This window comes from Anser brachyrhynchus, assembly GCF_964034855.1.
Source record: "Anser brachyrhynchus genome assembly, chromosome: 2".
NCBI classification, from domain to species: domain Eukaryota; kingdom Metazoa; phylum Chordata; class Aves; order Anseriformes; family Anatidae; genus Anser; species Anser brachyrhynchus.
In genome coordinates, this window is record NC_137695.1 from 150,121,536 (window position 1) to 150,148,914 (window position 27,379).

General features: G+C 40.1%; 1 protein-coding gene across 2 annotated transcripts in view; it reads left to right on the forward strand.

Annotated features, from left to right (window-relative positions):
• Positions 1 to 27,379, forward strand: part of NSMCE2 (NSE2 (MMS21) homolog, SMC5-SMC6 complex SUMO ligase) — a 129,930-nt gene that overhangs the window by 52,157 nt on the left and 50,394 nt on the right. For both annotated transcript variants that reach the window (XM_080582059.1, XM_080582058.1), the window contains one exon: positions 8,085 to 8,238. In XM_080582059.1, coding sequence (XP_080438185.1) covers positions 8,085 to 8,238 — 154 coding nt within the window. The remainder of the gene's footprint in view (positions 1 to 8,084; positions 8,239 to 27,379) is intronic.

A 27,379-nucleotide genomic window follows, 5' to 3' on the forward strand; every position in this document is an offset into this window, starting at 1 on the left:
CACACTTTGTATTTAAACAGGGCTCAGCTTCACAGCTGGTATAAATCAACAGGATTTTGTAGGAGTTGATGAAGATAATACTGAATTGTGCTTGTTTTAGGATTTAGTCCTTTCCACACTATGGAAAACATGGGTTCTAGTGATCTCAGTCAACCAGGCAGAACCATACAAGACTAAACAGGTTGTTAATCTGAAATTACCTTAGGGCCTTTTTCTTCTCCCACTGAAATCAATGTCTAAGTTCCCATCAGTTTGAGTGGGACATTAAACGCACTCACACACATACACACAATACTAATATCCATGTTAATGTGTTTTCTAAATATATGAATTAATCAGCAACCTGGTAAACTGGTTCAACAGCCTGATGCATTTGCTGAATCAACCTTGCTAAAAGTGATGCACCATCTGCCTCCCACTTTCTAACATTCTGTGAAAACTAAGCAACATTTTGATGAAAGTAGTTATTTTTGCCATTAAAGGCCTTAATCTGTGCTCAGGCAAAATTGCTTAGGACAAGATGTGGTGTACCTCTCCTGGACCATGAGTGTAAACTATGTTTGTGGCAGAACTTTACATAGAGAAGAAAAGGTTAGTAGCTACACTGTCTTGAACCATAATTCTTAGATGTTTCCATAAGTATTTCCTAAATACTGTGATTTGTTTTGTATATTTATACATTGTATATTGAAAAGCTAAAGAGAAACGAGATGAGGACAGACTTCTATTTGATTAAAATCGTTAAGGAAATTCAGTCCAACCCTTGAGGCAAACCACAGGCAGTTGAGCTTTTAGGAATGCTCAAGGGATTAAGGTGCTAAATATCCATTAACTTTCTTCACTTTGGTATTTTGGGAAAACCTCACCTGTAATGATTGCGCTTATTGCTGTCTTTATGAGCTAGTTTTACACTATTGGTAGCAAGTAGTTTCAATACTGGTATTTAAATGTGATCCCCTTTCATTACTTTTTTTTTACCCCTTTGTACTTTGCAAAGTAAGGCTCAAGGGGTCTTGGAGAGAAACACAAGGACGTTCACAATCTTGTCTACCATAGTGGGTAACAGGGGAAAATAGAGCATTTTTTTCTGTTAAAACATGTGAGGAGTACCACATTTTACCTGAGGTGAAACTTGTAATGGCTGAGAACCCCAAGAAATCCTGATCGGGCTGTAAACTTCGCATTTGCGCCCTGGCAATTTTGTTTCTTCACCTGGTGCTCACTTAGTTAATCCCACTCTGTATATATGGTTCCTTTCCAAACAGGAGAAAGAAAGCAAACAGAGGGGGCCAAAGTCCCTTCTTAGCCTTAGCAAGATGACTCCAACGTGCGGTGAGTTGTGAGGAGTTCGCTTGGAAATATCCCAGTGAGCACGGGAGCAGCGTACGGCCTCTGTGCCTGCTTTCTTTATAAAGGTTAAACATCTCCAGCTGCGTTTGTAGTAGGGAAAATAAACCGTGGATGGGCCTAACCATATCATTACGGGGGTTATACCTCAGCTGCAGCCGCCATATTGACGAGCTGCTCTCCAAGCTCGGCAACCCTACCTCACCTTCAGACTGTTAACTCTGGCAGACTTTTGGGATCTTCGAAACGTGCTGACAGTCATTTTCTGTTGTGCTGGCACGGTTTAATAGGCCCTATGTGTCATAAGTATGGGTCAGCCCTCATAAATATGCCTCTCTTGGCGTTTCACAATTGTCTGCGAAGGTGTTGCTCAACCGGAGTCCCAGCCCTGCAGCCACGGTGCGTAGAGGTGTTGGATCTCCTGGATCAGATGTGGGCCCCGAGGCAACCCTGGCTGCAGCAGAGCCGTGTTCAAACTAGTGCCGACCCTGCTGCTGAAAGATGATATCCTTTCTGACTGCCCTTCTTGCAGATGTTTCCAAGAGCTGTGTTTTATTTGCGCATCAACAAATGATCTGATATTTGCTAAGGGTTTGAATCCAGCCATTGAAGAATAATAAATGACTGTTTAGGTTAAGCTGAAATTTTGCAGCCTGATTCAGTTACAGCGGTGACTCACTTAGAGTTGGTTCTCACATGATTCACAAAGAGTATGGGTGACTCAACCCACAAATTTACTTAGCTCCCATGTTATTTTCCCTCTCAGTGAAAAAAAAATTGGATGTAATAAATAATCACAGCAAACTTTGACTTACCCTGAGGTAAAATAAATGTGTGTGTTGAAAGGCTGCATATTTGTAATAATAAATTATTTACTGAGGTAAGGATGAAATAATAGGACATAGGAATCATTAAACAAGAAAGATATGTGCCATGCATTTTGGTTGATTCTGCTGCATAGCAGATCTAAATAAAGGAAGAAGAGTTATTTTTATCTGATGGAGGAGTTCAGCAAGGCTATTCTGACAATGTCCATATTTACTGCTACAGCTAGCCAGTTCTTGGCATTTGTTTTCTGAAATAAGTAGGTTTAGGTACCTCTGTGTCTGGGTCAGACAAGCGATGCCAATTCAGAAAGCGTGAGATACCTGAGTTCTGAAAACTGGGTCTTTGTAGGGTGTCCTTGGCTGGTCATGCAAAGTCCTGAAGTGCCTAAAGTTGCCTGAAAAAATGTTGACCAAGTTCCAGTACAATATCAAATTCACAGAGGTAAGCCATTCTGTCCCAACAGGAACCATGAGACACCAAGTTTTTCTTCAAAAGGCACAACTGCTATCAATATTGCATAAGCATATCCACAGACACATGGCTGTAGTGTAAATACAGTCTAAATTACTACGAGTTTTGAGCTTAGAGCTAGCCAGAGGCTGTCAGCATATCCTTTTTTGGGTTGTCCCAAAAGGATATAAATATCTAGGTAGCTACATACCTCTGAGCTTCTCAGCACTGAGTGAGTAATCACTCTCCCTTTCATAAATGAAACAACAAAGAATCTGGAAAATGAAGAAATTATGCTGTGTCAGCTGACTTGGTCATTAAAAAGGTCATTAGCAACCAGGATTATTTCTTTGCCTCACAAATACCAAGTGTCAATAATATCCATAAATTAAACTTTACAAGTCCATATTTTTAAGGCATTAAATTGTAGGGAACAAATAACGTGTGGCTTGAAAGATTAAGGAGATAATTCTGAATTCTTTGGAAAGAACAGTTCTTTTGCAGATTGTGTCACTGGCCAGGAAATGTCAGCATGGTTCAGGTGTGGTAAGAAATTTCAGCAAAACAAAAAGGATGGCAATGGCAAATTCCTCGAAACCAAGGAACATAAACAATGACCCTGAGAGAGGGTACATAGGAACTGTGTCAGGATTTAAAACATGCAGCTAAAGGACTTCTGTGCTAGAGAGAGAAGAAGGAAAAAGCTAGAAATTAACTTTGGAGTGTCACATGCTGAACGAATGCAACACAAAGTCCAGTGAAGCATTTTTGTGGTACAAAGAATGCCATCCTTTTATCACAAAGTTTTCCAAGCAGGCACAAGCTGTTTTAGGGTTCTTTGACAAGAGTGAACCAAATGCACGTATTAATTTGAACTTTCCCTCAACTAAAGAAGGTAAAGGATGGGTTTGTTCTCAAAGTAGTGGACTGGGATTTATTTATTCTTGGTTTTGCCGCAGTCTCCTTGTGCAAGCTTAGGCCAAGCTATTCATCTCTTCATGCCACTGTCTCACTCTCTGTAAAATGCAGTTGATTGTACATATAGCACAATGGATGTTTGAGGCTAAATTATTTAATGTTTGCCAAGTGCTTTGAGTTGTAATACTGGGAAGGACAAATTACTAAACACTCTGCTGCATGCAGAGTTATGCTCAGTAGTGCCTTGTTAGACACTGATGCTTGCTGTATATAGTTTAGTACTGCAAGCTGGTCCAACCTAACTGGTTCTGGGATTGATCCGGAAGAGAATAGCTTATTTCTTTTTCATTATGCTAATCAATGAAATAAAAGTTCCCCCGACTGGCACTTAGAATACCAGAGCTTGCAGCTTTCTTAGGCTTATGCAAGTTAGCTTTGCAAAAAGCTTAATTTTGGGGGGCACAGTCTGTTTATGCATGTGCCATATACATCGTACCAGTGAAAGAACCTGAAAAAGCGAGGCTTATTCTTATGGATATGTACTGATAGAAGTCAAAGACCTGACGTGAACTGGCTTACTTCATAAGCATTGCCCATCAAACACAGAAACCTCTTTCCATATATCAGCTGTGAGCGTGCCATGAACAAATGTATCTTTTGATAGGTAAACCACAGCTGCGTTTCTCTAAACATTACTTTTTGGTGTGTGTTTCTAAATTTGTTTTCCTATCAGCGCTGCTAGTAGATCACGTACGGTGTATCATTAATAATCATAACATATAATATGGCTGTTCTCCTTATTGCTGAGCTTCCATGTAAATACCCATGTGGTTCTTTGCTGCTATGGGACTGTCACAGCAGATGCTTTTGCTTTTTCTATTGCTGTAAACAAGCTGTTGTGACTGATACTTCTTTTCACCATATGTCCCGAACACTCCCAGTTCATAGTTATATGTCATTTCCAGGATGCTTTGTAGGGTGTGTATGCCTCCGCCCCATTTCAAAATCAATGTTACTCTCAATGGATTGACTAATGACTGCAAGGTGTTGCTTAGCATGCTGGTTTTGGCTGACAGTGCTACTAAATGAACAGTCGTTTGCTTAACGTGTCTTTCATGGTTCCCATGTGAAGTAATTTTTACCGACAAATTGAACATGCTGGTGGCTTCAGGTTTGGTGGTGAGCATTTATCTGACTGCCTCCTGAGATCAAAAAGAAGTATGACCCCAACTTGTTACCTTGAATATCGATAATTTTGCCCCGTCCCTTAGCTCTGTCCTATGTTTATATTGTCCTCCTTCATGTTGTATTGCTGATCTCATCACTACATCCATCATGAATCTGTAGAGTAGGAGTGGGTGGTGAGTACTAAAGAAAACTGTGATGTACCTGCAAGTGTGTTGTGCTGATGCAGTACTTAAGATGTTGCAATGCTGTCCGACTGTGAGGGAACTAGGACGGATGTCAAGTTTTCTTTCTTTTCTTGTCATATGTGTTGTTGAGTTAGACCATTCTTAACCCTATTCAAGGAATAGGATGTGCAGCACCAAAGAGAAATTGCTTATGCACAGCAGATGTATTTACTTGTTATTATAGTGGGTGGACATGCCGTATTATTCACCTATGACATGTTGACCTTCCAGAAGGTCTACCTGGCATTTTAGTAATAGCGTATGTGACAATACAGTATTGAGTGTGGTCAGGGATGGTGTCCCTGTTAATCATTTTAATGAAAGCAATCATCTGGAGGTGAACAGAAACTGAATTTAATCTTGTAAACACGTGAAATAAGTTAAACTACAGGAAGGAGCATTCTTTGACCATCTCTCTCATCTGGCACTACAGATTTTCTACGTTAAGTGGTTGTCTGAGCCTGCGTCATGTATGCTACGTTGCTGCAATATCCTCACAGCTTCATGCATTGCTGTTGGGAAAATAGCTGGTGTGAAAGACTTTTTTTTCCTTGATAACTGGTGGAATTGTTCATGTTGTCATTAGAAAATAACGTATAGCTTGTACTTGGTTAGGTATCTGGCAACAAGTGAGTGTAGGTAAAGAGCTAAGGGGGGCTCTTGGGGTTAGTGTGGATGTCTACACGCAGCTTCTTGTAGGTCCACGGTGGCTGGGCCAAAGCTTATTTGTATGGATATAATGCGGCTTCTCAAACATCTGTCCTTTTTCTAACATAACGGTGTAAGTTCTGCTTCCTGCTCTTGTTCTGCTCACGTGTAAAGTCCTTTAATTCTGGAAGTTGGAGCCGAGGGAGAGGTGTTGGAGCTAACAGTGGCTGTGCCCTTCTCTGCACCTGCCACTCAGATGGGATTACTGGAGACACTAAATCGGTGAATTTCTGCGTTCACATCTTTTGTGAGTCAAGAAATGGATAAAAAGAGCCTGATGGAACTATATCGATGTGTAACATTAGTCCCTGTGGAGAGGCAAAGATTATTGACATTATCTTTGTGGCAAACGGATGTCTGTAGTGAATGTCCAAGTCATTTCTTTCACTCTTCGTGTGAATATCAGCAACTTGAAGCACTCGGGGTTTTTTTAGGCTGCACAACTGGATCTTGGGTATGTTATCTGGCCGTAGTGCTCAGTCTTGATGAGGGCACGTCTTAGGGACTGGGTATTAGTTGGGCTGTGCTTGTGAGTGTGGTCCTGAGTTTAGACATAATGTTAAGGAGGGAATGTCTGTAAAAAACAGCCCGACGGAGTTGTCCCAGAAAGGAGTACGTCTGCACTATGTATTGTCCAAATCAAATCATGATTTTATAATGTGTTGGATTTAAAATATATTTTGGTGTAGTAACTACTTTCCTGTGCTTGCATACACAGCCAAATCTCTCCAGGTCAAACGGAGAGGCCAAATTTCTCCCAGTACAGAACAGTGTTGGTTTTCATTGTGATGGGGTCTCTTTCACAGCAGTTTACGGCGATGCTGAGACAGATAAATCTTTTGAGTGCATATGATTGCTCCCACTGCCCCAGGCACAGGATGTCTGTTTTTCTTTGCTCCCTTTGCCAAATTCCCGAGGATGAGGACTGTAAGCGACTGCCTGGTGTTATGCAGCGGTCTGAGCAACCTGCTGTCGGTCTTTAGCAGAGCTTAGTGTGCTCCCCTGGTACAATGTCTGTCCCGTTCACAGCTGGATGTTGTAGCAGGTGATCTTTCATCTCCAGGTGCCTTTGAAAACTGCGTGCTATCACCTGGCTGTGCATGGTTTTTTTTCTTATTTTTCTTCTTGCCATAACTTGCACCTGCCTAAAGTAAATGTGCCAAACTGGCTTTGCTCTTGGAAGAAGCGATAGTTCTATGGAACAGTTGTTATACAAACATTTACTGGTTCTGTGGCTTCTGAAATAAAATATATTCTATAGGATTTCCAACTTCTCTGTGAATCCAAGAACCCATAACTGATTTCCTGAAGTGGACCATTTTTTCCTCAGGAGGCTCTTTGCTGTCCGTCTGCTGAGGGGCAGAATTTAACGTGTGCAGCTGGGGAGGAGCAGCTCAGCAGAAATGGCGCTTACCTCCTTCTCTCTTGTTTCTCCCTATTCCTGATGGGCTAGAGTAGAAATAATCTTTGTCTGGTTCAGAAACCGTTTGGGATTAAGGATTTGACAGATGCTGCCTTCTGTCAGGGTTTGTACTGATGCAGGTCATCAGTGCATGGCACCGTCCCTAGCCCACCGCTGGTAGCAGCTAGCTCTTAGGAAGTCCCGTCAAAGGCACAGTGCCCTAAAATTTAATGTTGGCTTGAGAAATGGAAGGGAACATTCTAATTATAGTTTTTTTGGGGGGGTTCCCAAAGTCCTTTTTGCATCCTTGGAATAGCTTCGTATTGCCTGTGTGGTGACCTCCATATTATTTCCAGTCGTTTATTCTTCACATCATTCCAGAGGCAATACTGCAAGCAGGGGCTTTTAGGGAAACGGTGTTCTTGCCTGCCTGTATGGCACAATGCTTGTTGTTTACACGACACAAATAAATTGAGGTGTTTTCCTTGTATGTTAGCTATCTGCACGGCGTATACTGGTGTTATTACACCAATCACGCATATAGATTATAAGATTCTGAAAAGCTGATTGAAAAATGGTGAGGGGAAGGGTTTTTTTTTGTTTTTGTTTTAAACACACTTTAAAATGTTATTTCTATTTTTCAGTCATCTTTACTCTTTGGAACAGAGTCATATGCTTTGGTTCCATTCACATTCAGTTATGATGGTTGTTGTTGACCTTTACCACTCATGGAAGTAAATTTGACCACAGACATTCAGTTTTCCTTATTGTTAGTGTAAGATATAACATATATACAGCAATTACATGGATTAAATGACAATGGAAGTTAATCTCTACATTTTATAGTTACTTCTCTTGAAATAAATAATTACCAGGAGTTTATGGTTTCAGAGGAGAACACCTAACTGGAGTCAAAAAAAAGTAGGATTATGCTCAAGAATTTTTGCTGGACATCTATTGCTTTGTATTGCAATATGTTTCATAATGAATAACAGCATTCTCTTTTTTGTTCCTTACAGCTAAAACAAGAGAAACCAGAAAATATACCAGATTTAAAATACTTAGTGAAAGAAAAATTCACTGCACTGGAGAGCAAGAACAGTGACTCAGATTTGGAAAAGAATGAAAAATACATGTATTTTAAGGATCAACTTAAAGAGATGAGAAAACAATGTAAGTTGGTTTTTTTTTATGATTCTTTGAACATTAAATGATAATGTGGACTAAATATTCTAAATGATAACGTGTACTAAATATTCTAAAATACGGAACTGCCAAACTCAGTTTGTACTCAAACTGCTCAGTTTATGGCTCAAACTGAGGTCTATTTCAAAACATATTTAAACTGATATTTGTGGAGCAAAAAGCCAGTGTAGTTACCTAGGTAGTTTTATTTAGACTCTCTCAGTTCCTGTCTTGCTTGGATACAAGTACCGTGGAAATCTTGCTTCACATCTCTTTTTGTAAGGTGGGCTTTTTCATCTGAAGACAGGGTTTTTTCTTTAATTGATAGGATCTTCTAAAAGGATTAGGTAAGCTGTTTTCATTTGTCACTTAAACAAATTGCTCCTGTTTCACAACTTCGGATGTGTTGCAACTCTAAGAAGACCTTTGCTTTAATCGTAGAACTATATTGTTGGAAAATGCTTACTCTGTGTGTTCTCAGGTTTACAGCTTCTATGCACGCACCATCTAATGCTGCAACATATCAAGATCTGTTTTTCTTATTTTGTGTGGATTTATCAAGTGTTAAAATTTTAAGTTACTTGTGCCTGAATTGCAAGAAAAGTTGGAGAGTTAACAGCTTTAGTATTTATGCAACAAAACAAAGTAGTGTACTTTTATTGCCCTGCACAAATAGCAGCTATTAAAAATCACTCCGATTACTGTTGCTGGGAAAGAAAGTTCATGGGCTCTAACACTATTTGTGCTGTTCTTCCCCAATCACGATTATGTTTGAAATCATATTATTCTGCTTGCTATCCCTTGACCCCTGTACCTATTCCCTCCTAGCCCACATTTTGATTTCAACATAAACTGGTATCTCAGGAACTTCAGGAGTCACGGATTAATGATTTATACCATTGGAAACTGGTATTCTGGATTCTCTCCTGTAGCTCTCCTGAGTTTTGTTTTTTTGGAGGCCAATCCAAAACCCGCTGAAACTAGCGGAAAGAATTTTCCTGCTGACTTCACTGGACTTTGGATTACTTCCCCATAGAGATTTATGAAGTGTGAGGACATGCTTGACAAGGTGAATTTTAGATCCGATATCTCAAGACTCGCTAGGACTAGAGCTTGAGGGCTTAGTACGTTTGTTTCCCATCTTTATGGTTTTTAACATTTTGGATTTGAGTATTAGCACTGATCTCTGAGTTTAATAGAGCTCTTGGCACCACTCTAAAAATGAACATAGCAAGTTGCAGACCACAAAAAAGTGTAATTTTCGCTCCCTACATAACCATAAAATTATTACTGCCCCACCATTATGTTGTAATTCGTAATTTCCAGGTGTTTGTAACTGAGAAGATAAAATCTTGATAACTGACTTTGGATTTACTTTCCACCCTGTAATTGCCTGAGGAGGGGGTGTATGCCCTAGTAATATATTTAGTTCAAGCTAAGTGACTGAGTTCTAACTGGCAGGCCTGTTGAAAAATCCCCAAATTAAATAATCCCCAAATTAAAAATCCCCCAAATAAATATGTATTCTTAAAAAAAAAAAAAAAAGATACAAGGAATACAAGGACATCATTATGTTACTACTGCCTGAAATCCAGATCTGTCTTAGTAGCAACTTGGACTTTTGTTTTGGTTGGGCACAGGGGTCAGACTGTGGCTGACAAGATAGAAGATATTGGATGAACTGATGTGATCAGCATGCAGACTATTTATCAGCCGAGTCAGCTTAGGTTTAGTAGGATTCACAATGGTTTTGATAATGTAAATCCATCGTGTTTGTTCCTTTTTCAGCATTTAATGAAATTCTAAAGGTTGAATGGAAAATCGTTGGTTAACTTTCACAGTCTCGGATGTGATATAATGTTCTTGTATTCAAAATAACGATCTTGTGTTCAAATAAGCAATCTCGTTCAGCATCCCCTTTTTTGAAGTGGTAAGCTAAATACCACCTCAGGCCTGCAGATAGAAGTGAGACGAAAATTCAGAGGTAAATTTCTCAAAGCAAGAATTCTGCTGCTTTAGACATGCATCAGTGTGGCCTCTTCTGCCTCAGTAATCTGTTGATGCACCCTAAAGTCACTTTGGTACTTCATTTTCCTCTCCAAAATGCTCTTTTACTGGGAAGGCTACCGGAAATTCTTGAGTAATAATGTGTGACTGAAGATCGGTGAAGTCTGTTTATATTCACATACATAAATTTGCTTCCATGTGATGTAGTGACCTGGAACCAGTAAGGCTGCCCAATATCTCTGTTTTATGTAGTAATGTGATCTTGCCATTACCCTCATCCTCTCTCCCTCCTTTTATGAGTTTTCCCTACTCATGTCTAGCCTTTAATTAGGCTGTAAACTCTAAACATGGAATTGAGTATTCACAAGCTTAAACATTACAGATACATTCTTGTAGGGTCGGGACCTCTGATCTTAACATCTCTGTGAGGGGCTGAGCTGACTCGTGAACTCCAACTAGTGCAAAAAACATTTTCTCATTGTTGGGCTCTATGTAATAAAGCGGTGTGTGGAGATATGTAGTAGAGCACTGTCAGTATTATGTAAAATGCCACGTATACCAAGCAGAAGGCGGTGTTACTGTACATAAAGTGGGCTCAGAGTGTTGTATGTGTATTCTCTAGCTTCTCCTTTATGAGCTGTGCCTTCATAAGCATGGGTCCTTCAATACGTATCCATAATATAGGGTGTCTGCAAATTCTGGGACAGACTTTAAAACTGCTTTTGGGGGGTTATGTATATCAACAGCTTCATTAACAGCTACCCGTTTAATATCTTCTTTTCAACTATTAGTGTTGCCAGGTTTGGGCACAACTTTGTGCATAACCCCTGGCCTGTTTAAAGCAGTGCAGAGACATATACAGTGTGGTCCAATTTTTAGCTCTTTCCTGGGATTTGGTTTTATTGCCAACTCAGATGAAATATCAGAACTGCAACCAAGTTTTCTCAGAGGAGCTGTCATGGTATTCTCCTTTGTCCCAGCCTTTTCCACCTCAAAGGGGCAGAAGGGGGAGATGCAAAAGTGATTTGCCTTCCATGATGAGTTACCATTAATCTTTGCATATTTTTTATGCAGGATTTAACATTTGTATTCTGGAATAGCTGAACAAGGACACGTTACGTACTCATGTTATCTTGTTACTTGGGAATCAACTAGGATTTGAAGGAGAAAAACATTCTCAACACAAGGATTTTAGGTACAGTGCAGAGCATGAAACAGTTAAATATAACCTTGCTTTAGCAGAAAATGAAGAGAGCTAGTATATTTTCCATCTTGTTCTTGAGATTCTTGATGTTTACTGCCACAGTAAATGTGAGGGAAAGGGAGCTGCATGGTTCTTACCTGCCACCTGAGAGGTGACATGCGCTGCGGTGGGCAGCTCTGATGCTCAGGGAGGAGAAAGACACCCTGTCACCTTCACGTTGTCCTCTTCTCCAGGCAGTTCTGCAGGGAGGAGACCTTAGCTTTGAACTTTAAGCAGCAGCAGATGATACCATGCCTTAGAGCAGTTTCTGTTCTGCTCATCTTTCAGACAGTTTGCAGGCATTTTCCCTCAATCTCTGAGCTACTTTAGCTGGAATTTGTGCAGAATGATGCAAAATCCCCACCTCTGATGGTATGTGTCAAAACACTGTCAGACAGGTTTTATGTGAACAGCAAGTGATTTTTGTGAAGTCTGTTTCCAGAACTGTCTTACATTCCTAAATGCCCACTTCTTATTTTTAATAGAAAATAGTTTCATTCTTCTACTTACAGCCGATTAGATTGTAACCAATAAAATAGAAGTGTTGATTTATTATATTTTTTTAACATTTCTTTTACCCTGGAATGACTACATTATCTTTTCCAAATAATTGAGCTCTTGCAGCATATTCAGTAAATTTGATAGTACTAGAGAATTCAAAATGATTGTATGTGTGGTTTCTACGGAAATTTTTTTGTGACGTTAACCCTACATGACTGATGCTCTCCTTACACATAAGGGTCCCAGATCTGCGAAGTGCTTAGTGATCTACTTTTGATTAAGTGAAAAGCTTAAGCAAATTGCTTAAACTAAATTGCATGAGTAGGTCCTTTGAAATGGGTGAAATTGCTGGCATGTTTCACTTCCGTGTTGGATTGTAACCACAGAACAGAACCTTGCAGGACTGAGCCCACAGGAGTTAAGTCATGATTACTGTAGGAACTGTAACTTTGCATTTTGTATCTACTGTAAATTTAAAATCCCCCCTTCTGTTTAATGTTGTATTACCGAGTCTTTTCATTTCATGCCAGTGTATATATATCAAAGGCATCTTCTGGCACAGACTATGAGAATTTTGCCTTCACGAAATGAAAGTAAATGCAGTCTTTAATCTCTATGTATCAGCTTAAGTTTCTGATACCCTGTGAAAAGAACTAATCAGAAGGTATAATCTTTACTCCTGTGACCCTAGCTACCACTGTTGTATTTGCTGAAGGTTATTCAGTTTCACATTCAGTGCACAAAGTGGGACAGGTTTCATAGCCCTTTTATAGTAGCTGATAACTTGCACTTTGGAATCCTTGATAACCACGTTCTGTGCGAATGCCCAACAGATGCACACTTAAGCAGCAGTCACTTTGTAGAAAGTGTTAAGATTTGAGTGAATGACAGTATCGCTGGCTATGCCAAACGGTTTAAGGAGTGAATTTGGAAAGTGTAAGAATGATTTTATTTATTTACTTTTTTAATAGGGAACAAATCATTAATAGATGCAGTATTCATTTTGGCAACTATTTTGTCATAGAAAACCAGTCATTGTAGTGTAGTCTGGAAGGTAGCAACAATGGGGTTGTAGTGCTCTTCTGTGCCCTCTCCACTGAAGAAACAAAATCTCAGAGATTTTGAAAGGAAAACGTATCAGATTTAACATTTTGCTGGGAGAGGCTGATAGTTCTTACCAATCAGCAAATATATTCAATGAAGCAAACTATAATATTTGATGTTCAAGTAGACACCATTATGCACTGTTCATACATATATTTTAAAACCATGAATTGGCTGAAAGAAAGTGATGTAAGCAGTGTTACTTTAGATGCAGTTTGGGATAGAAGAAGACAATAGTGTGAAAGGAATTCTCTTTAAATTCCTAAAACAGTCTATCTAGAGATTTCAGGAAAGACTGAATTCTTTGATTTGCTTTTATTAGGATAGAAAAACAAGCTGCAACATGACACTGTATAGCATAATCTTTGACAATTTTAATCCAATTAATCCTCTCAACATCGTATTGAGGTAGACAAGTTAATTTTATTCCTCACCATGTAACAGACATGCAACTTGAGTAAATAGTTACCTGTGTAAATAAATAAGTAAATAGAAACTTGAGAAAAAGTTACTTGGGCAAAGTCACATCTTCATCTATGTGCTTAGCTTTTCATCTTTATACTTGTATGTGCTGGCAGAAGATCAGCGAAAAAATAAGGTTAATTTATTCTTCTTTGTATTGTAAATAAAAATACTCATTTAGGATCCCTTTGCCAACTAATTACGGTAAAACAACAGCAGCACAAAAGTTGAAAATTCTAACTGAAAGTGGGATTGGTGTTATGACAGTTCAGTGGTGTGTGTGGGATATGCACTTTTCATTTATGTAAAGTTCCTTATAGGCAGCCCTGTAACTAGAAAAGAAATGAAAGCTGATCTAAGACTTAGGAAGGTAGCTTGCAGTTTAGGAAACTTGAGTTTTGTTCTTTGCTTTGTTACAGTCTTTTTGTATTAGCTCAGGTCATTCGGGTTCAGAGCAGCAAAGATTTCACTGGGAGTTAGGTCTAAAATCTCTGTGGGTCGGAACGTTACACCTGTGTCTGCAACTTGGCTAAGTATTTATTGTGTTTGTGGACGGTGCAGGACAGGGTAATGAGTGTGGACTGGCTCGTATCCATGCTGCTCAGGGCTGCTGCCCTGCGGAGCAAAGTAGCCACGTCCACTCTGCGCTGCAAAGCATTCAGTTGGCCTGCTTCTCATGTGGCTCTGCTGCGGCACTAAATCATCGTCATTATTTTTTCAGATTTTCAGTTCAAAGAGCTGGAAGCAATAACATAACCGTGCTTTAGCCTGCCAGAGTAATGTTTTCATGGCACGGTGCTGAGGAAGCAAATTGCAGACCCTGAAGAGTGACATGAAGATGTTTAGAGGCATTTCTGTGAATGAGACCTGACTTTAGGGTAGGGCTAGAGGGCTGCCCTGAGCAGAGAGAGAAAAACTTGGCATGGTTTTGTCCTTTTGGGACTGTCCTGTCTCGATCTCTTCTGGGAGGAACTAGTTGGCTTGTTCAGAAGTGAGATAGCACATTTGTAGTTGCGAAGGATTAGGAGATCAGGGCCTGGGAATGAAATGCAATGAGTTAGAGTGATGATAATTACGTCTGACATATAAGCCCTCCGGTTCACAGTTATTGGAAAGAGAAACAAGCTAAAGAAACAAGAAGCTCGATTGCTACAACAGTGGCAGTTACAGAGCACCTAAGATGAATATCCAAACTGCAAAATTACTGTCAAAGCTAGTATCCGTGCCAGTTTGTATGGAAGGAGCAATTCTAGAGTAAATGATGCCGTCAGAGTTGCTCTCATGCAATCTGGGGCAATTTTTCCAGGTCAAAAATTAACACGTTGATAGGATAGCAGGCAGAAGCTTCCATTAGCAATAATTCTGAGTGGATTCATGGAGAATATCAGTTGCCAATGGATCTGGTGCAGGTTTCTTTGATGAAAAGATTGCCTTTGCAGTGTGATTTATCAAAGTACTTTCTGCAGATGTTTATTGCTTTGGCTTCGACAGGTCTGAAGTGGAATTTGTAGTTAAAATGAAAGAGGAATCAACCTACCTCCTCAAATAGTCCTGCTCCGGAGTGTAGGAAACATGGGTTTTGGTCTCAGCAATTTAAAATCAGATCTGAACTGACTCTGGGTCTACTAGGTGATTGACTGGTAGGCTCTGGAATCAGATTCTCCCTTTTTGTGTTCAATGTGTATTTAACTATACATAGAAATGGAAACAACTGCAGAAGGAAATACAGTGTCAAGACATGGATCCTTTAGCCCTATGGTAAATGCACTCAGCTGAAAGGTATCTAAATCAGAAGGAGCATCAGATGAAGGTCTGTCTCGTTATAAATAGCTGCCCTCCCAATCAGTGAATATTTAAGGATGAACTCTTTTTATCTCTTTCTATGTCTCTCACCTGATCTATACACGTATTTTTTAAAGATCTACATTTCATTCCATTGCACAAGTCTTTGCAAGGTATAATTCTTGCTTTCCTACCAGCCCAGCTTTCAGGGCTTTCAAATCAGCACTGGGTATATAAAGTCTAGGAAGGAAATGGAGTGTTGCATAGAAATATTTATTATTATTATTATACACTTAGGGATAATTCTTTGTTTGGGTAATTTACTGTTACTGTCATGGGATAATTCTCTTTTAAGCGAGCACATTGATGGCTACTAGCGTGGCATTTTTACTGTTTGTAAGAACATAGGTCAGGAAGGGAGTTTCTGGATGCTAATTCTGTTCCTTTGATGTTGCAGTCAATCACACCATCTAACAAAATGCCGTACATTAACTTTTTCCCCTCTACTTACATTGGAAAAGTGATGAAGAGCCTTAGAACCTTGTTCAGATGGTGAGAAATATCTAGGGAAAGTAAATATTTGGTGAAATTTGTGCTCATTTGTTCTTGAGCTAGCACTGCACCCTAGCTTATATAGATCTTCTCCCTCACTGGTGTGTAGTTTAATTCAGTCAGTTCCTGTATTTCTTGGCTGTATGGTAATCCTTTTGTTGCAACACTGAAACTTAAAAAAGCTTACGTCTTGTGACCATAAATGAAATAATCAGAAATGTTTTATACATTTCAGATGAGTAAGAAGCATAGAAATAGATGTCAAAGTTTGCCCACAGAATTCAGAAAACTCCAACAGATGCATTATACCCTATGGAAAATCTGTTTTCTGGTAATAAAACATGAGCAATTTCACTTCTTTCATGGTGTAGCAATACACGCTATTCTTCTTGTAAAAATATGAGCAGTGAAAATGCAAGGATTGTGTCTGCCATCTTAATATAATTTTTCTTGCATTATGTTTTTTGTATGTCATTCAGACAAATTTCCAAGGTAGAGAACAGAGGAATTCCATTCTTGTGCCATGAGTTTACAGCTTAAACTTCAAGCGTGATTACAGCAAATAAAGTGAAGAACTGCCCAAGGAAAAGGAGGCAATGAAAGAGGATGGGGAGAGAGCATACTTGGTCTTACGATTTTTCAGCTGAGACGTTCTCTTTTGGAGGTTAGGATATTGAGGAAGAAGTAGAAAAATAAAGCTCAGTAGAGATTTAAACTTAGGGAACTTTGTTTTATTTACTCATTTATTCTGCTTATTAAGTATTTGTCTTACTCCTGGAGAGATAGTAGTTTCTTTTACCCTTCTTATGTGTTCATTTTAGTAATTTACATGTGTGACTTTGTGCCACCAGTATGCAGAGAGATCAAAAGAAATTCTAGTATAAGTAGAATTCACCCAAGTAAAACATTTGGATTGAGTGCCAGCACAAAAAGCATTTGACAAAGTACAGGGAAGTAGATCTGAGATAATGCTGACTAAATAATAATCCATCAGTGCATATCACACTGCATGGTAACTTCAGAGTACTCTAGTTCAGAGAAAGGAAAATATTTGGTGCTTTTATGGTTCCTGAAACTATTTGCCATGTATCTCTTTGGTGTGCCCTTCAGAAGAGCTGCAGGTTGAGCTAGATCTTTGTTTGCTAAGCATCAGTGCAGCTTCTGAAGTCAACGGAATTTCCCTGATTTATACCTGAAACATACAGTAACATGCAAAGTAATAATATGCAGGACGATGAATAAACATCCTCTATTTTTTTAATCAGTGGTTCATGTGTATTGGCTGCTTCCCATAGTTTTTGATAATCTTATTTCATTTCCCTCTTGAAAGCCTTAGGCACCAATAACCTTGCAGAAAATCATAATTTCTTTCCATCTTAAATTTTACGCCGTGAAATTTACTGGAGATCTTCTTCACACTGCCCTGAGCTTGTTAAATAAATTGACCTGAGGAGAGCTAGAGAAATGCTGAAGGATTGCAAAACCCATCTTTAAGGTTTGTGGACCTCGGGCTGGATGCCAGAGCCCGGAGTTAAGTGCCTTGGCTCCCACAAGGAGGGTTAGGGTACGTCTGTGTGAACAACTTTGTTCAGCGAGGGATCTATTCTGTCAGCAGAATGCGCTGTACATCTCTATGTCAATCACAGGATTGCGTAAGATCGCTAAAAGCACGCCAAGTATAAAGTAACACAAAAGGAGAGAATTAAGAGCTTTGACTGTAAGACTGAGCACACGTTTTATGTAGAGGGAGGGGAAGCAGACCATGGCTCTAATCTGTGGTTTGGGGAATTGCAGGCGCTCAAACAATTACTGATGTCTGGGAGCTGAAGTGGTAATTGTGTATATGGTCTCGTAGGGGTAACCTGTGATACGCAGCCTTTTAGTCACCATTAGCATGAAGTTGAAGTCAAACATCTTTGGTAGCATTTACACTTACTCTAAAACGGGCTAGGAGCGTTCAGACGTTGTCACAACGGAGGGAGGAGTGGTTTAAGCTGTCTCCTTTCCGCTGTTACCAGCTCTCATCTGAGACACACCGCCTGACTTGACAAGCGTGGATGGGTTTATCACGTCTTAGCATCTCGAGTATGGATGCAGGTTTGTTGTGTTACCGGACCTGCCGTGAGTGATTGCGGGATTAAAGGCAAAGTTACTTAACAGGTGTGCCGGCAGCCACCAAAAATACCTCACGAGGGAGAGAAGTCACCCAACAACTGCAAGTGGAGCAATGGTGGGAGTGCTTGTTTGGTAGGAGAGCGTCATGTCTACAGCACGTGCCCAGCGATGCAAATAAATCCACACGTAAGAAAAGTCACCCATGGGGTGTTAAATGCGAAGATGGCACTTTTGGCTCCTCTGGAGCCTCCAAATGCCCCTTCCCAGATTACTGGTGGTGAGGCAAGGATACCAGGAAAACATCGCTGTAGGCTTCCCCGGCCTTGTGCCTTCTGTAGGGATTTGCTGTTGTTCATCACCAGACTACGATGGCTGGATGGGATGGGCCCTAAGTCTGACATCATGGACTTGCTCATATGCTTGTAAGCAACCCCTTGGCTTTAGGCTAGTCTGCAGAGGGCACTCTTCAGCCCTTTGGCTGAAGCAAGGTTTGCACAGTGTGCATCAGGAGTGTGAGGGGGCAGGCAAGACCACAAGCAAGAGGTGCATGACTGTGCACTCCACAAAGAACAAGGAGGTGGGTTCTTTCTTCCATTGCCACCTTCTCTTTTGCCACTTGGGTGGAGCTGCACCTCATTTCAAGAGCCTAAAAGGTCACAGGACAAAGCCCTACTCCTCCTTACTCGGGCTGGGGCAGCTCTGGGCAAGGCAGAGCTTCAGATCCCCGGAGAACCTGGGAGGGACTTACCAGATTTAGATGCCTTCGGGGTTAGGAAGCCACTGAACAGGATTTTTCATCATTTTGGACTTCATTGTCTGTAGTTTGCTTCAGTTCTTTGGATTTGGCCCAGACTTAAGTATTTTCTCTCGCTCCCTGTCTGAAAGTTTATGGGTCAGTTCAAGACTTGATGAAATCAAAAGAAGCCTTTCCAGGAAGGCTTTCCAGGTTCATAAGGATCTATCTATAAACTTCCAGTATAAACTAAGTAGCTAGTTTACAATCAGATAGGAACACAGGAAAAATAAAACCCTGCGTATCGTAGCATGGAAGACTGTGCAGAAAAGCAGAAGAGAGAGTTCTTTGAGGGGAAAAATGTAAAAGCTGCCTGATTGCTTTATCAGCCTCTGCAGTAAAAATAGTAATTACTGCAATTTAAGACTAATGAATAAATCACTGTATTAAAATGTGAACAAAAAAGTTTAACAAGTAATCATATGTAATCATTTGGCAGCTCTGTTATTAGTGTGGGCAAAGAAAGGTATTCACCTAACCTTTGCTGTAGCATCCATTGTGTTCCCCCCCCCCCACAAGAAGGATGAAATGCTCCACGTTCTCTGGCACAGTTTTCTTATGGCATGTCAGATGTCTACATGGTCTACATGTCTTCACCTAAGAAAACACCACTGTGAAGGCAGCTCCACTGAAATTGTGTGGCTTTTGTCACATCTGTGACACAGCTATGTCACGGACAGATATTTTCCAGCTCCGTCGTGTGCTCTTTACCACTTCCCTCATTTTACCCAACTGCTCCCCAGCCTGAATCAGCATCCTTCCTGGTTTTTCTGCAGCTGCTTTCCCTTTTCGCATGACGCCACGAAGGCTCCCGACCTTCCTCCCTGCAGCGCTCCTCTTCACCTTGCCTCCCTGCCAGCTCCTCCTCGAAGTGTCACAGGACACGTTGCCCGTGATTGATGTGCTTAGTTTCACTGGTGAGGCCTTCATCAGTCTTGTTTTGTCCTGAAAAAAAAAATATCTGCGACGTAATCGCCTTGAAACTGCTTCATTTGCATTTGCTTTTGACTGCACAGCTGCCGATACGCCGGTGTGCTCCCAGGTCGGCTGTGTGCACAGCACAAGCGGTAATTTGGAGGAAAGTGGTGGTTATTGACCACTAACAGTACCGCTGGTGCTGTGCTAGCCATTGCTTTACATTTTTGTTCGAGTTGGAAAAACTAGTAGCCGAGTGAGTCATGAAACCCGCTGTAGCAAAATTCGGTTGTAAATGAAAGAGGAACATTTCCATATTCTTCATTTGGCTTAATTCCTGTGCCTAATGGCTGTGTATATACCATAAACATTGTGAAGGAGCAACCATGGAAACACTTGTTTTCTTGCATTGCTAAATTTACTCTGGGTTGAATATTAACACAGCGCCTGGCATTACTTTAAAAGCAAAAATAGCTAAAGCGTGACTCACTGTGAGTCATTTACTGCTAGTCCTGCTATACTGCCTAGAGCTTGACATTGAACAAGTTGGCAGCCTGCGTTGCTACATTTTTTTTCTAGGAACTTTGAACACATTTCATTCTTGTGAATTCTCTTGTGCAACAATATTAAACACAGCAATGTGTTTATTTTGCTTCCAAAGTCGAATGAATCAGAAAATGGTGAAACAAAGAGTATTTTTCTTGGAGATTCTGGAAGAGCTGGATTCTGAGAATTATTTTTTAGCTGCAATAACAAAGTGATTGCATGGATGTTAAAAGTTAATTACACTTTATCCAGATTATGTAACGTATATTTTAAACATTTAAACATTTTATTATTATTATTATTTACATTTTCAGCAGAGGCATGCGTGGAATCGGAGACGGAGCCTGTAGTTGAGAACATTTTCTCTTTGGCTGGCAAAGGATTTTGGATGGGAAGTCAGTCAGCTCTAAGGGGCAGACAAAACGAGGCAACTGTGTTCCTATTGGCCTCGGTATTTAAAAGGCACACCCTAAATATGGTGCTTGGTATCTGACAGCAAGTAGTTTGCTGGCCGTCTGTGGGAATGCCTCTGAAAGATCACCTGATTTCGGTCAGATGGGAAGGGGTAATGAGAGAGGGCTGAAACCAAAAGCAGCGTGCTGAGGCAACCATGTGATGATAGCCTGAAATACACTGGCAGGGCCAAATATCACTCATCAGTATGCTAAAATTCGGTTTCCAACTAAATGTCATTTCTAACTAAAAGTCACTTCTGAGAACAAAAGATAACAAAACCTTAACGTGCTTTAATATTTTCCATACTCCTTTTTTACATTTTAAAATTATCACCATGGCTTGTGGAGAGCAAAAAATTCATTGAAGGGAAATCTTACGCTATCAGCATGCAACCATCTGCCTGTGTTTAAAGGATTTACCAGAAAACAAATTAAAATACCAATATAGTAAGTTCAAAACATCTGGGCACAGTTAAAACGTTTGTTATCTATCTCTTCCTTGAACTACAGATGATGAGAATAGAGACTGGATGGTGTGTTCATCCGTATGTTTAATAATACATAGTGTTGCAGGATCTTTATAAGCTAAAGAGTTTTCTCTATCTAATCTGTTAGAACACCAACTTCAAAAATTCGATTGCAGTGGTTTCTCTATAAAAAGTCTCATTTTGATGACTGAAGAGAGAAGCAAGAATGATTTATTAAGCTTAACGGTGGCATCCTATGCATTGTCCTGATGTGCACTGTTCTGTAGTATTTTAACACAGATTTATGAAAAAAGGTACACGCATAACTGCACTGAAGAGAATTCTTCTCTTCAAGACTTGAAATTGTTCAGTAAATTTAACTAAAATAAGGCTAAAGTCATTTTTCTATAGGTTTTCCTAACAATCATACCAAAAAATGATACCGTGTAATTTTCCTAGATTAAAAAAAATGACTGTGTTATAGCAAACAGTGTAAAGTGGGACATGGTTCTGATGTTTTTCTGTGTTACCTCTTTGACAGTGACCCCCAAATCACTGTTATTAAAATGGTTTCAGTAGTTACTCATGATAGATGCTCTTTAGCAATCTCTTCAAAGCCACTGAATAGGCTGTACCTCAGCCACACCTCCAGACATGTTATGCAGAATATAGACATGAGAATTTATGTTAAGAGTAAGACTGTGCCTTTTAAAAGACAGCTCTGTGTAGGAGGTTTTTCTGCTCTGAGGATCATCAGAAAGATTGGAGCTGCCTAAGGCATGATATCTCTTGGGCATCTCCATACACGCCGTGTAAGTGATGTTTCTATTAAGCTGTAGCAAATTATTCCCCTCACCGTGCGTGTGCTTCTGTGTACACATTCACACTTATCAACACGGAGAGGATGGGCAGGGCAGTGACGTGGAGTCTTTCTCTAGGACATACCAGAAGGTGATGCGCTGAGCTGGAGGTTAAGCTCACAGGGGCAAGGTAGTCTACCGCTGAACGTGAACTTTATTACCAAGTGCTCTCTGTTTTCCATAAATGCCTAAGAAGCACACTGTTGAATTGAAACTGGCATCCTGTTACATCTACATCCTAAAACGACAGACGAAAACTCTCAGTTCTCAAATCGCTTTCTGTTCCAGTTATGAATCCAAGCTGATTTTCTTTAATATTTTCAAGTGATAGAACAAGCAGAACACATTTTATAAAGCTGTAAATCATGTGCACAGTGCTGGAAGACTTCACATCCACTCAACCACTACAGGCAGCTGGGATGTCCATCTTGTTGCATTCTTCTCTTGGGTGTTCCAAGCGTGTTTGAAGTATAATATAGGAACCAATATGACTGTAAGATGTCAATGGAAAAGTGACTAACAAAGCAGTAACAAATTGTATTCTATGGATATATTAAGTTTCAGCATTGCCTTCAGCTGCAGAATGAAGGCTTTTTTTCCCACCCTTCAGATTCATCTTATCAGGTACATCTAACCTGGAGAACTCTTACTCATATATAATGGGTAGGATGCTTAGGATAAAATTCCTTATTGCCCATAAGCTTTGAATAATATTCTTATTACTAAGCAAATTTGACATAAAATGTAGTGCTTGCATAGCATAAGCTATAGATGGCCAGAAAAAAAAATGTTCTTTGTCTTTTGCCCTGGTTTTTGTGACTGTGCCTTTGTAGAACCAACTTTACTGACTAAGGTTGTCCTTTGAGCCTTTAATCTAGAATGTAGTCCTTCTTACTGCAGTTTGTCAGAGGTTGATTCACAAGCATAGTCATACAAGATCCAGAAGCATCGTTTCACTGACTTAATCACTATCACCTTTTGAGAAAAAGAGGCTGTGTGTTAAATTGCGCATTTCTAAGCAGCTGCCAAATTCTTCACTTCTTCAAAAGCCATTAGTCTAGCAGATTTCACTGCTTCTTTTTTTTTTTTCCCTCACTTCTTAAAACCTATGGCAAGACTTTTGTACTAATAGTGGCAGGTATTAGTGGACAAATTTCCCTGAGATCAGCTAGAGAATAGAGACAGTTCACAGGTACTTGCAATTGAAAAGATCTTCCAGTCATGAAATTCCACACTCTTGGAAAAGTCAAGTCACCAAGGAAGATGGGAAAGAGAGGAGAGATGCTATTCTCTATGCAGGTTAGAGACTCCTACTTAAGTGCATACCTAGCTTGTGTAATTCAGATCTAGCTAGCTAGCTGTGCCACTTGAGAAATTCAAGATCCTGAGAGTTAAGTTCTTATATAGAGTGCACATTACAAAGTTCCTAAATCCCCATTTAGGAACCTAAGGAACCATTTAGGAGCCATGTTTTTGATTTCTGTATAAATCTGGAGTATCACTTCAGTTCCTTGGTTGAGAAGCTTGGTTAACATCTTTATTATGTTGCCCTCTGTATATCAGGGAAAGCCTGCAGCTCAGGGTGAGCATCTCCAGACATGTGCAGACATATTGAGTTCCTCTGCCTGCGTTGTCTCTACATCTAGCCAGCTCAGTGCCATGCAAATGTGGCTGCACAAATTCTGAATCAGCAGCAGTCTCCATCTGCTCACCCAGGGGAATGGGTGAAGGAGCTGTGTTTACACCTACAACCATATGAGGTACGTATGTCCTCAGATTCTTCAGAATTCCAGGGAACGAAGAGCGTAATTAGAACAATGTGCTCATACTTCTGGGCATACAGATGTCTCTGCATGTGGGTTAATTTGCTTTTACTGATTGCTCCTCCTGAGCAGAGGTCAAGCCCCTGCTTGAGACATCGGCATCATTAGTATGACACTGGATATCTAACACAGCATCATTCCTGTATTTTTTAAGCAGGTAGTAATATGTGGCAGGAACAGAGAAGCTTTTAAGAAGTTGTGAACCTACTGACATACCTTCTCTTTAAAGAGGAACTAAAGAAAAAAGAACATTCTGTGTGTAGGATGTATGAAGATTGTACCAAGATTACTTGAGTTGTTTAAAGAAAAAGGTCAAGATGTTTGTAGTTCAGGTATTGTCTTAGACCTTAGTAAAATACTACAAAATGTGAATCAGTTGATGAATATCTGTGATAAGCAGGTAAACAAAAGATTTATTTCCCAATGGCTTTTTCATATGATGGTGACAAACTCCATTGCACAACAATGGTCACATTCCAAAGTTGCAACCAGGTTCTGGAGGGCTTAATTTCACAACTGCTTACTGTGTCCTATTGCATTACAGTGACCTTTCAATAAAGAAGGGAGATTGCTGTTTGTTTTTTGTTTTTTAACTTAAAAAACGAATGAGGATATAGTGCACTACCCTACTTCTACATAGCAAATCTGTCCTTGGTATTTTAAACTATGTCCTCTAGTTCTGAAGGTTTTTGTGTTTTCTACCTTTTCATTAATCTTATGATGAGCAGATATACTTAAGGTTTGCGTTTACACTGGCAATAAAGTCAACTATAAACAAAAAAAAAAGTAATTTATGATATTGAGAGGCAGACCTTAAAAGTTTGTTTCTCTGCTATCAAATCTATACCATCCTTCTGACATCAATACAATGAAATAATATATTGTTTAGTGCTTTTGTTTTTCTATTTTTTCTAAGGTGAACTCACGAAGCTCTGATTCCTAAAATCATTTGATTGAAAAAATAATCACAACTCAAAATTAAATCGTATTAATATGATATGAGAAGGAATATAAAAAGTAATCCAAATATTATTTAATTCTTGGCCTTTACAAACTATTTTGTGCTCGTAACATTCACTACACAGTGATTTATTTTGAGGGTTGAATTTTAATAGCATGAAGCACCCTGCTACAAGTACACTCGTACTTCATGATGTGAAACAGTTATGTAGTCATCAGAATGAGTGAAAAATCACTGGGAAGCTGATAAATGAAGATGGTATCCAACAACCAGAGAGAGCACGCTGGAAAGGCTAGGTCTGCAATGAAGAATGATTTACTATTGGTCCTAGTCAGGACAGTTAGAGGGAAGCCCGACAGACACCAGCCATAACCAAAAAAGACCGGCTAGATAATTTCTTAAAACAGTTGGGTCTTAGATCATCTGTGGCTCAAAAGATGGTGAACATTATTACATTTAGATGTGAACAGGTATTGCAAATGGTGTACAGATTGTGAAGTTTTGAGTAAATTTGTTCAAGACAGCTGAATAGTAACCAGTGCATCCATTCTCAGCTGCAGACGTAGGTCTGGCTCTGGGAGATGCTCTCAGCGAAGGAAGCGTGAGGCTGCTAGCACTGACCCCGAGCTGTCAGTCGTGTGGGCTGATCTGATCGGGTGCAGGCAGATCTGAGCGCGCAACAACCGCAGCTCACCAGCAGGTCCCATAACCTCTGCTGTGTGTAATCATAGTTTGGATGCTTTCAGCCTGAGCTGCAGCTGTGCTGGCAGCTGGCAGCCGTGACACCTGGACTGCTTTGCCTTCAAACAAATCTTACAGCACAGGCAGAGGTCAAGCATTTCGCCCCAAAACCAGTGAGAATTAAGCTGAATGTATAGCAGCATGCTGTATTGTCAGCATCAACAGAGGTCTTCAGCAGAGTCTGGAGCTGTAATGAAATTCCTAGCTGAGAGGAAAGGGCTCTTCCAGACAGAAAGTCTCCCCCATTTCCACCCAAGAAGGAAGCTTTCCGTGGTGCCAGCGAGTCTGAAGGCAGTGTGAGCAATTAGCAAGAAAGAGCTTGAAAATACCGAAGCAAGAAGCCGGGCTGCTCAGGAGTGGAGACGCTTGGGATTTTTCAGCCTGATTAGCTCTGCTGACAGAGAGATGATGTACGCTAATTACAGCTCCTTAACCTCCTTAGAAGCGGTTGCATAAAAGCACACAACATCTCCGCGTCGAAACGTAAGGCGCTGCAGCACTCCCCGTCTGCACTGGTATGCTCAGACCGTCCGTACAACCCGTGGACCGGCCTGGATGATGCACGGGAAGGTGTGTCCGCGAGCCAGCCTGCCAGCGGTTGCGGGCAGGGGAGCGGGAAAGTTTCTCATTAAGACGTGTGGCTGAGGAATATAAGCCCTGATAATATCTCTTCGGGTCAGTGAACCTCTGAGCGCGGATCGCCAACGCTGCAGTGCACAGTCAGTGGTCTGTAGTGCAGGTCCCGTCCAGGTGTCGAGGGCAGAGAAGCGTTTTTCATGCAAAATACCATTTTCGTTTTACCGCGTGATATTTTCCATTCTGATTTGTTTTATGTGCTGTCTTCCTTGTAACGAGAAGAAATAATGACATTCGATTTATAATAGGCACCGTAATGAATTCCGATCGCTCAGCATTGTTTCGAGGGGGAAGGAGAGATCAACACGATATTTAAATTAACTCTTTTTAAATAAAAAAGTCTCGTCATAGATAATGGCTGTCACTTTTTTTTTTCCAGGAATTATAATAATAGGATGTTTTCGAACTATTTCTCAACACGTTTTTTCAGGTGGCTCATGAAACAGATTGTTTAAGGCTTAAAATAGAAAGGCAGTATTCAGGAGGAAAATTGTTATTCTCTATAAAATAAACAACTAAAGACTTGAAAAAAAGATCAAATAATGCATTCTGTTCTGCTTATTTTCTAGACAGTTCTCTTTAAATTGACGTTAACACTGTCACCGACTTGTACCATCAAAATGCATTTCCCTTATAGAAATTAATTCATAAACAATAATTAATGAGGGATGTTTCATATATGTAGCACAACAATTTAATCTGGAAAACCTTGCATACTGCTTGGACTTAGTTGTATGAGACATTACAGGAAAATGTGCCACAGCAAGCACTTCACACCATCATAAAATATGCCTCGATTTTAGGCAGGTCATCGGTACCGCGGCAAATGCCATTCCTATTGTATAGGAAACTTCTTCCAGAAGTTTCATACATGTTTGGTTTACTGTTTGGTTTCAACATTATTTATGTGAAAATGAATATTTAAGTGAAACCAGATGTCTGTAAACATGGCAAAGATATGTTAGTGCAGGGTTGTTTGTTTTTTTAATTGAGAAATTGCATCTTCTGATGGTTAGATGTTGGGTGAGGGGAGTTTCTCTTCCCCAGGTCCTGGTGTAACCATTGCCATTGAGTCTTTGGACTTCTCAGCTTCCCTTCAAGAGCTGAGCTGGAAGCTATGCGATTGCTCTCTCTCCAAAACCTAGCAAAAGTACAGTTTTTTTTGG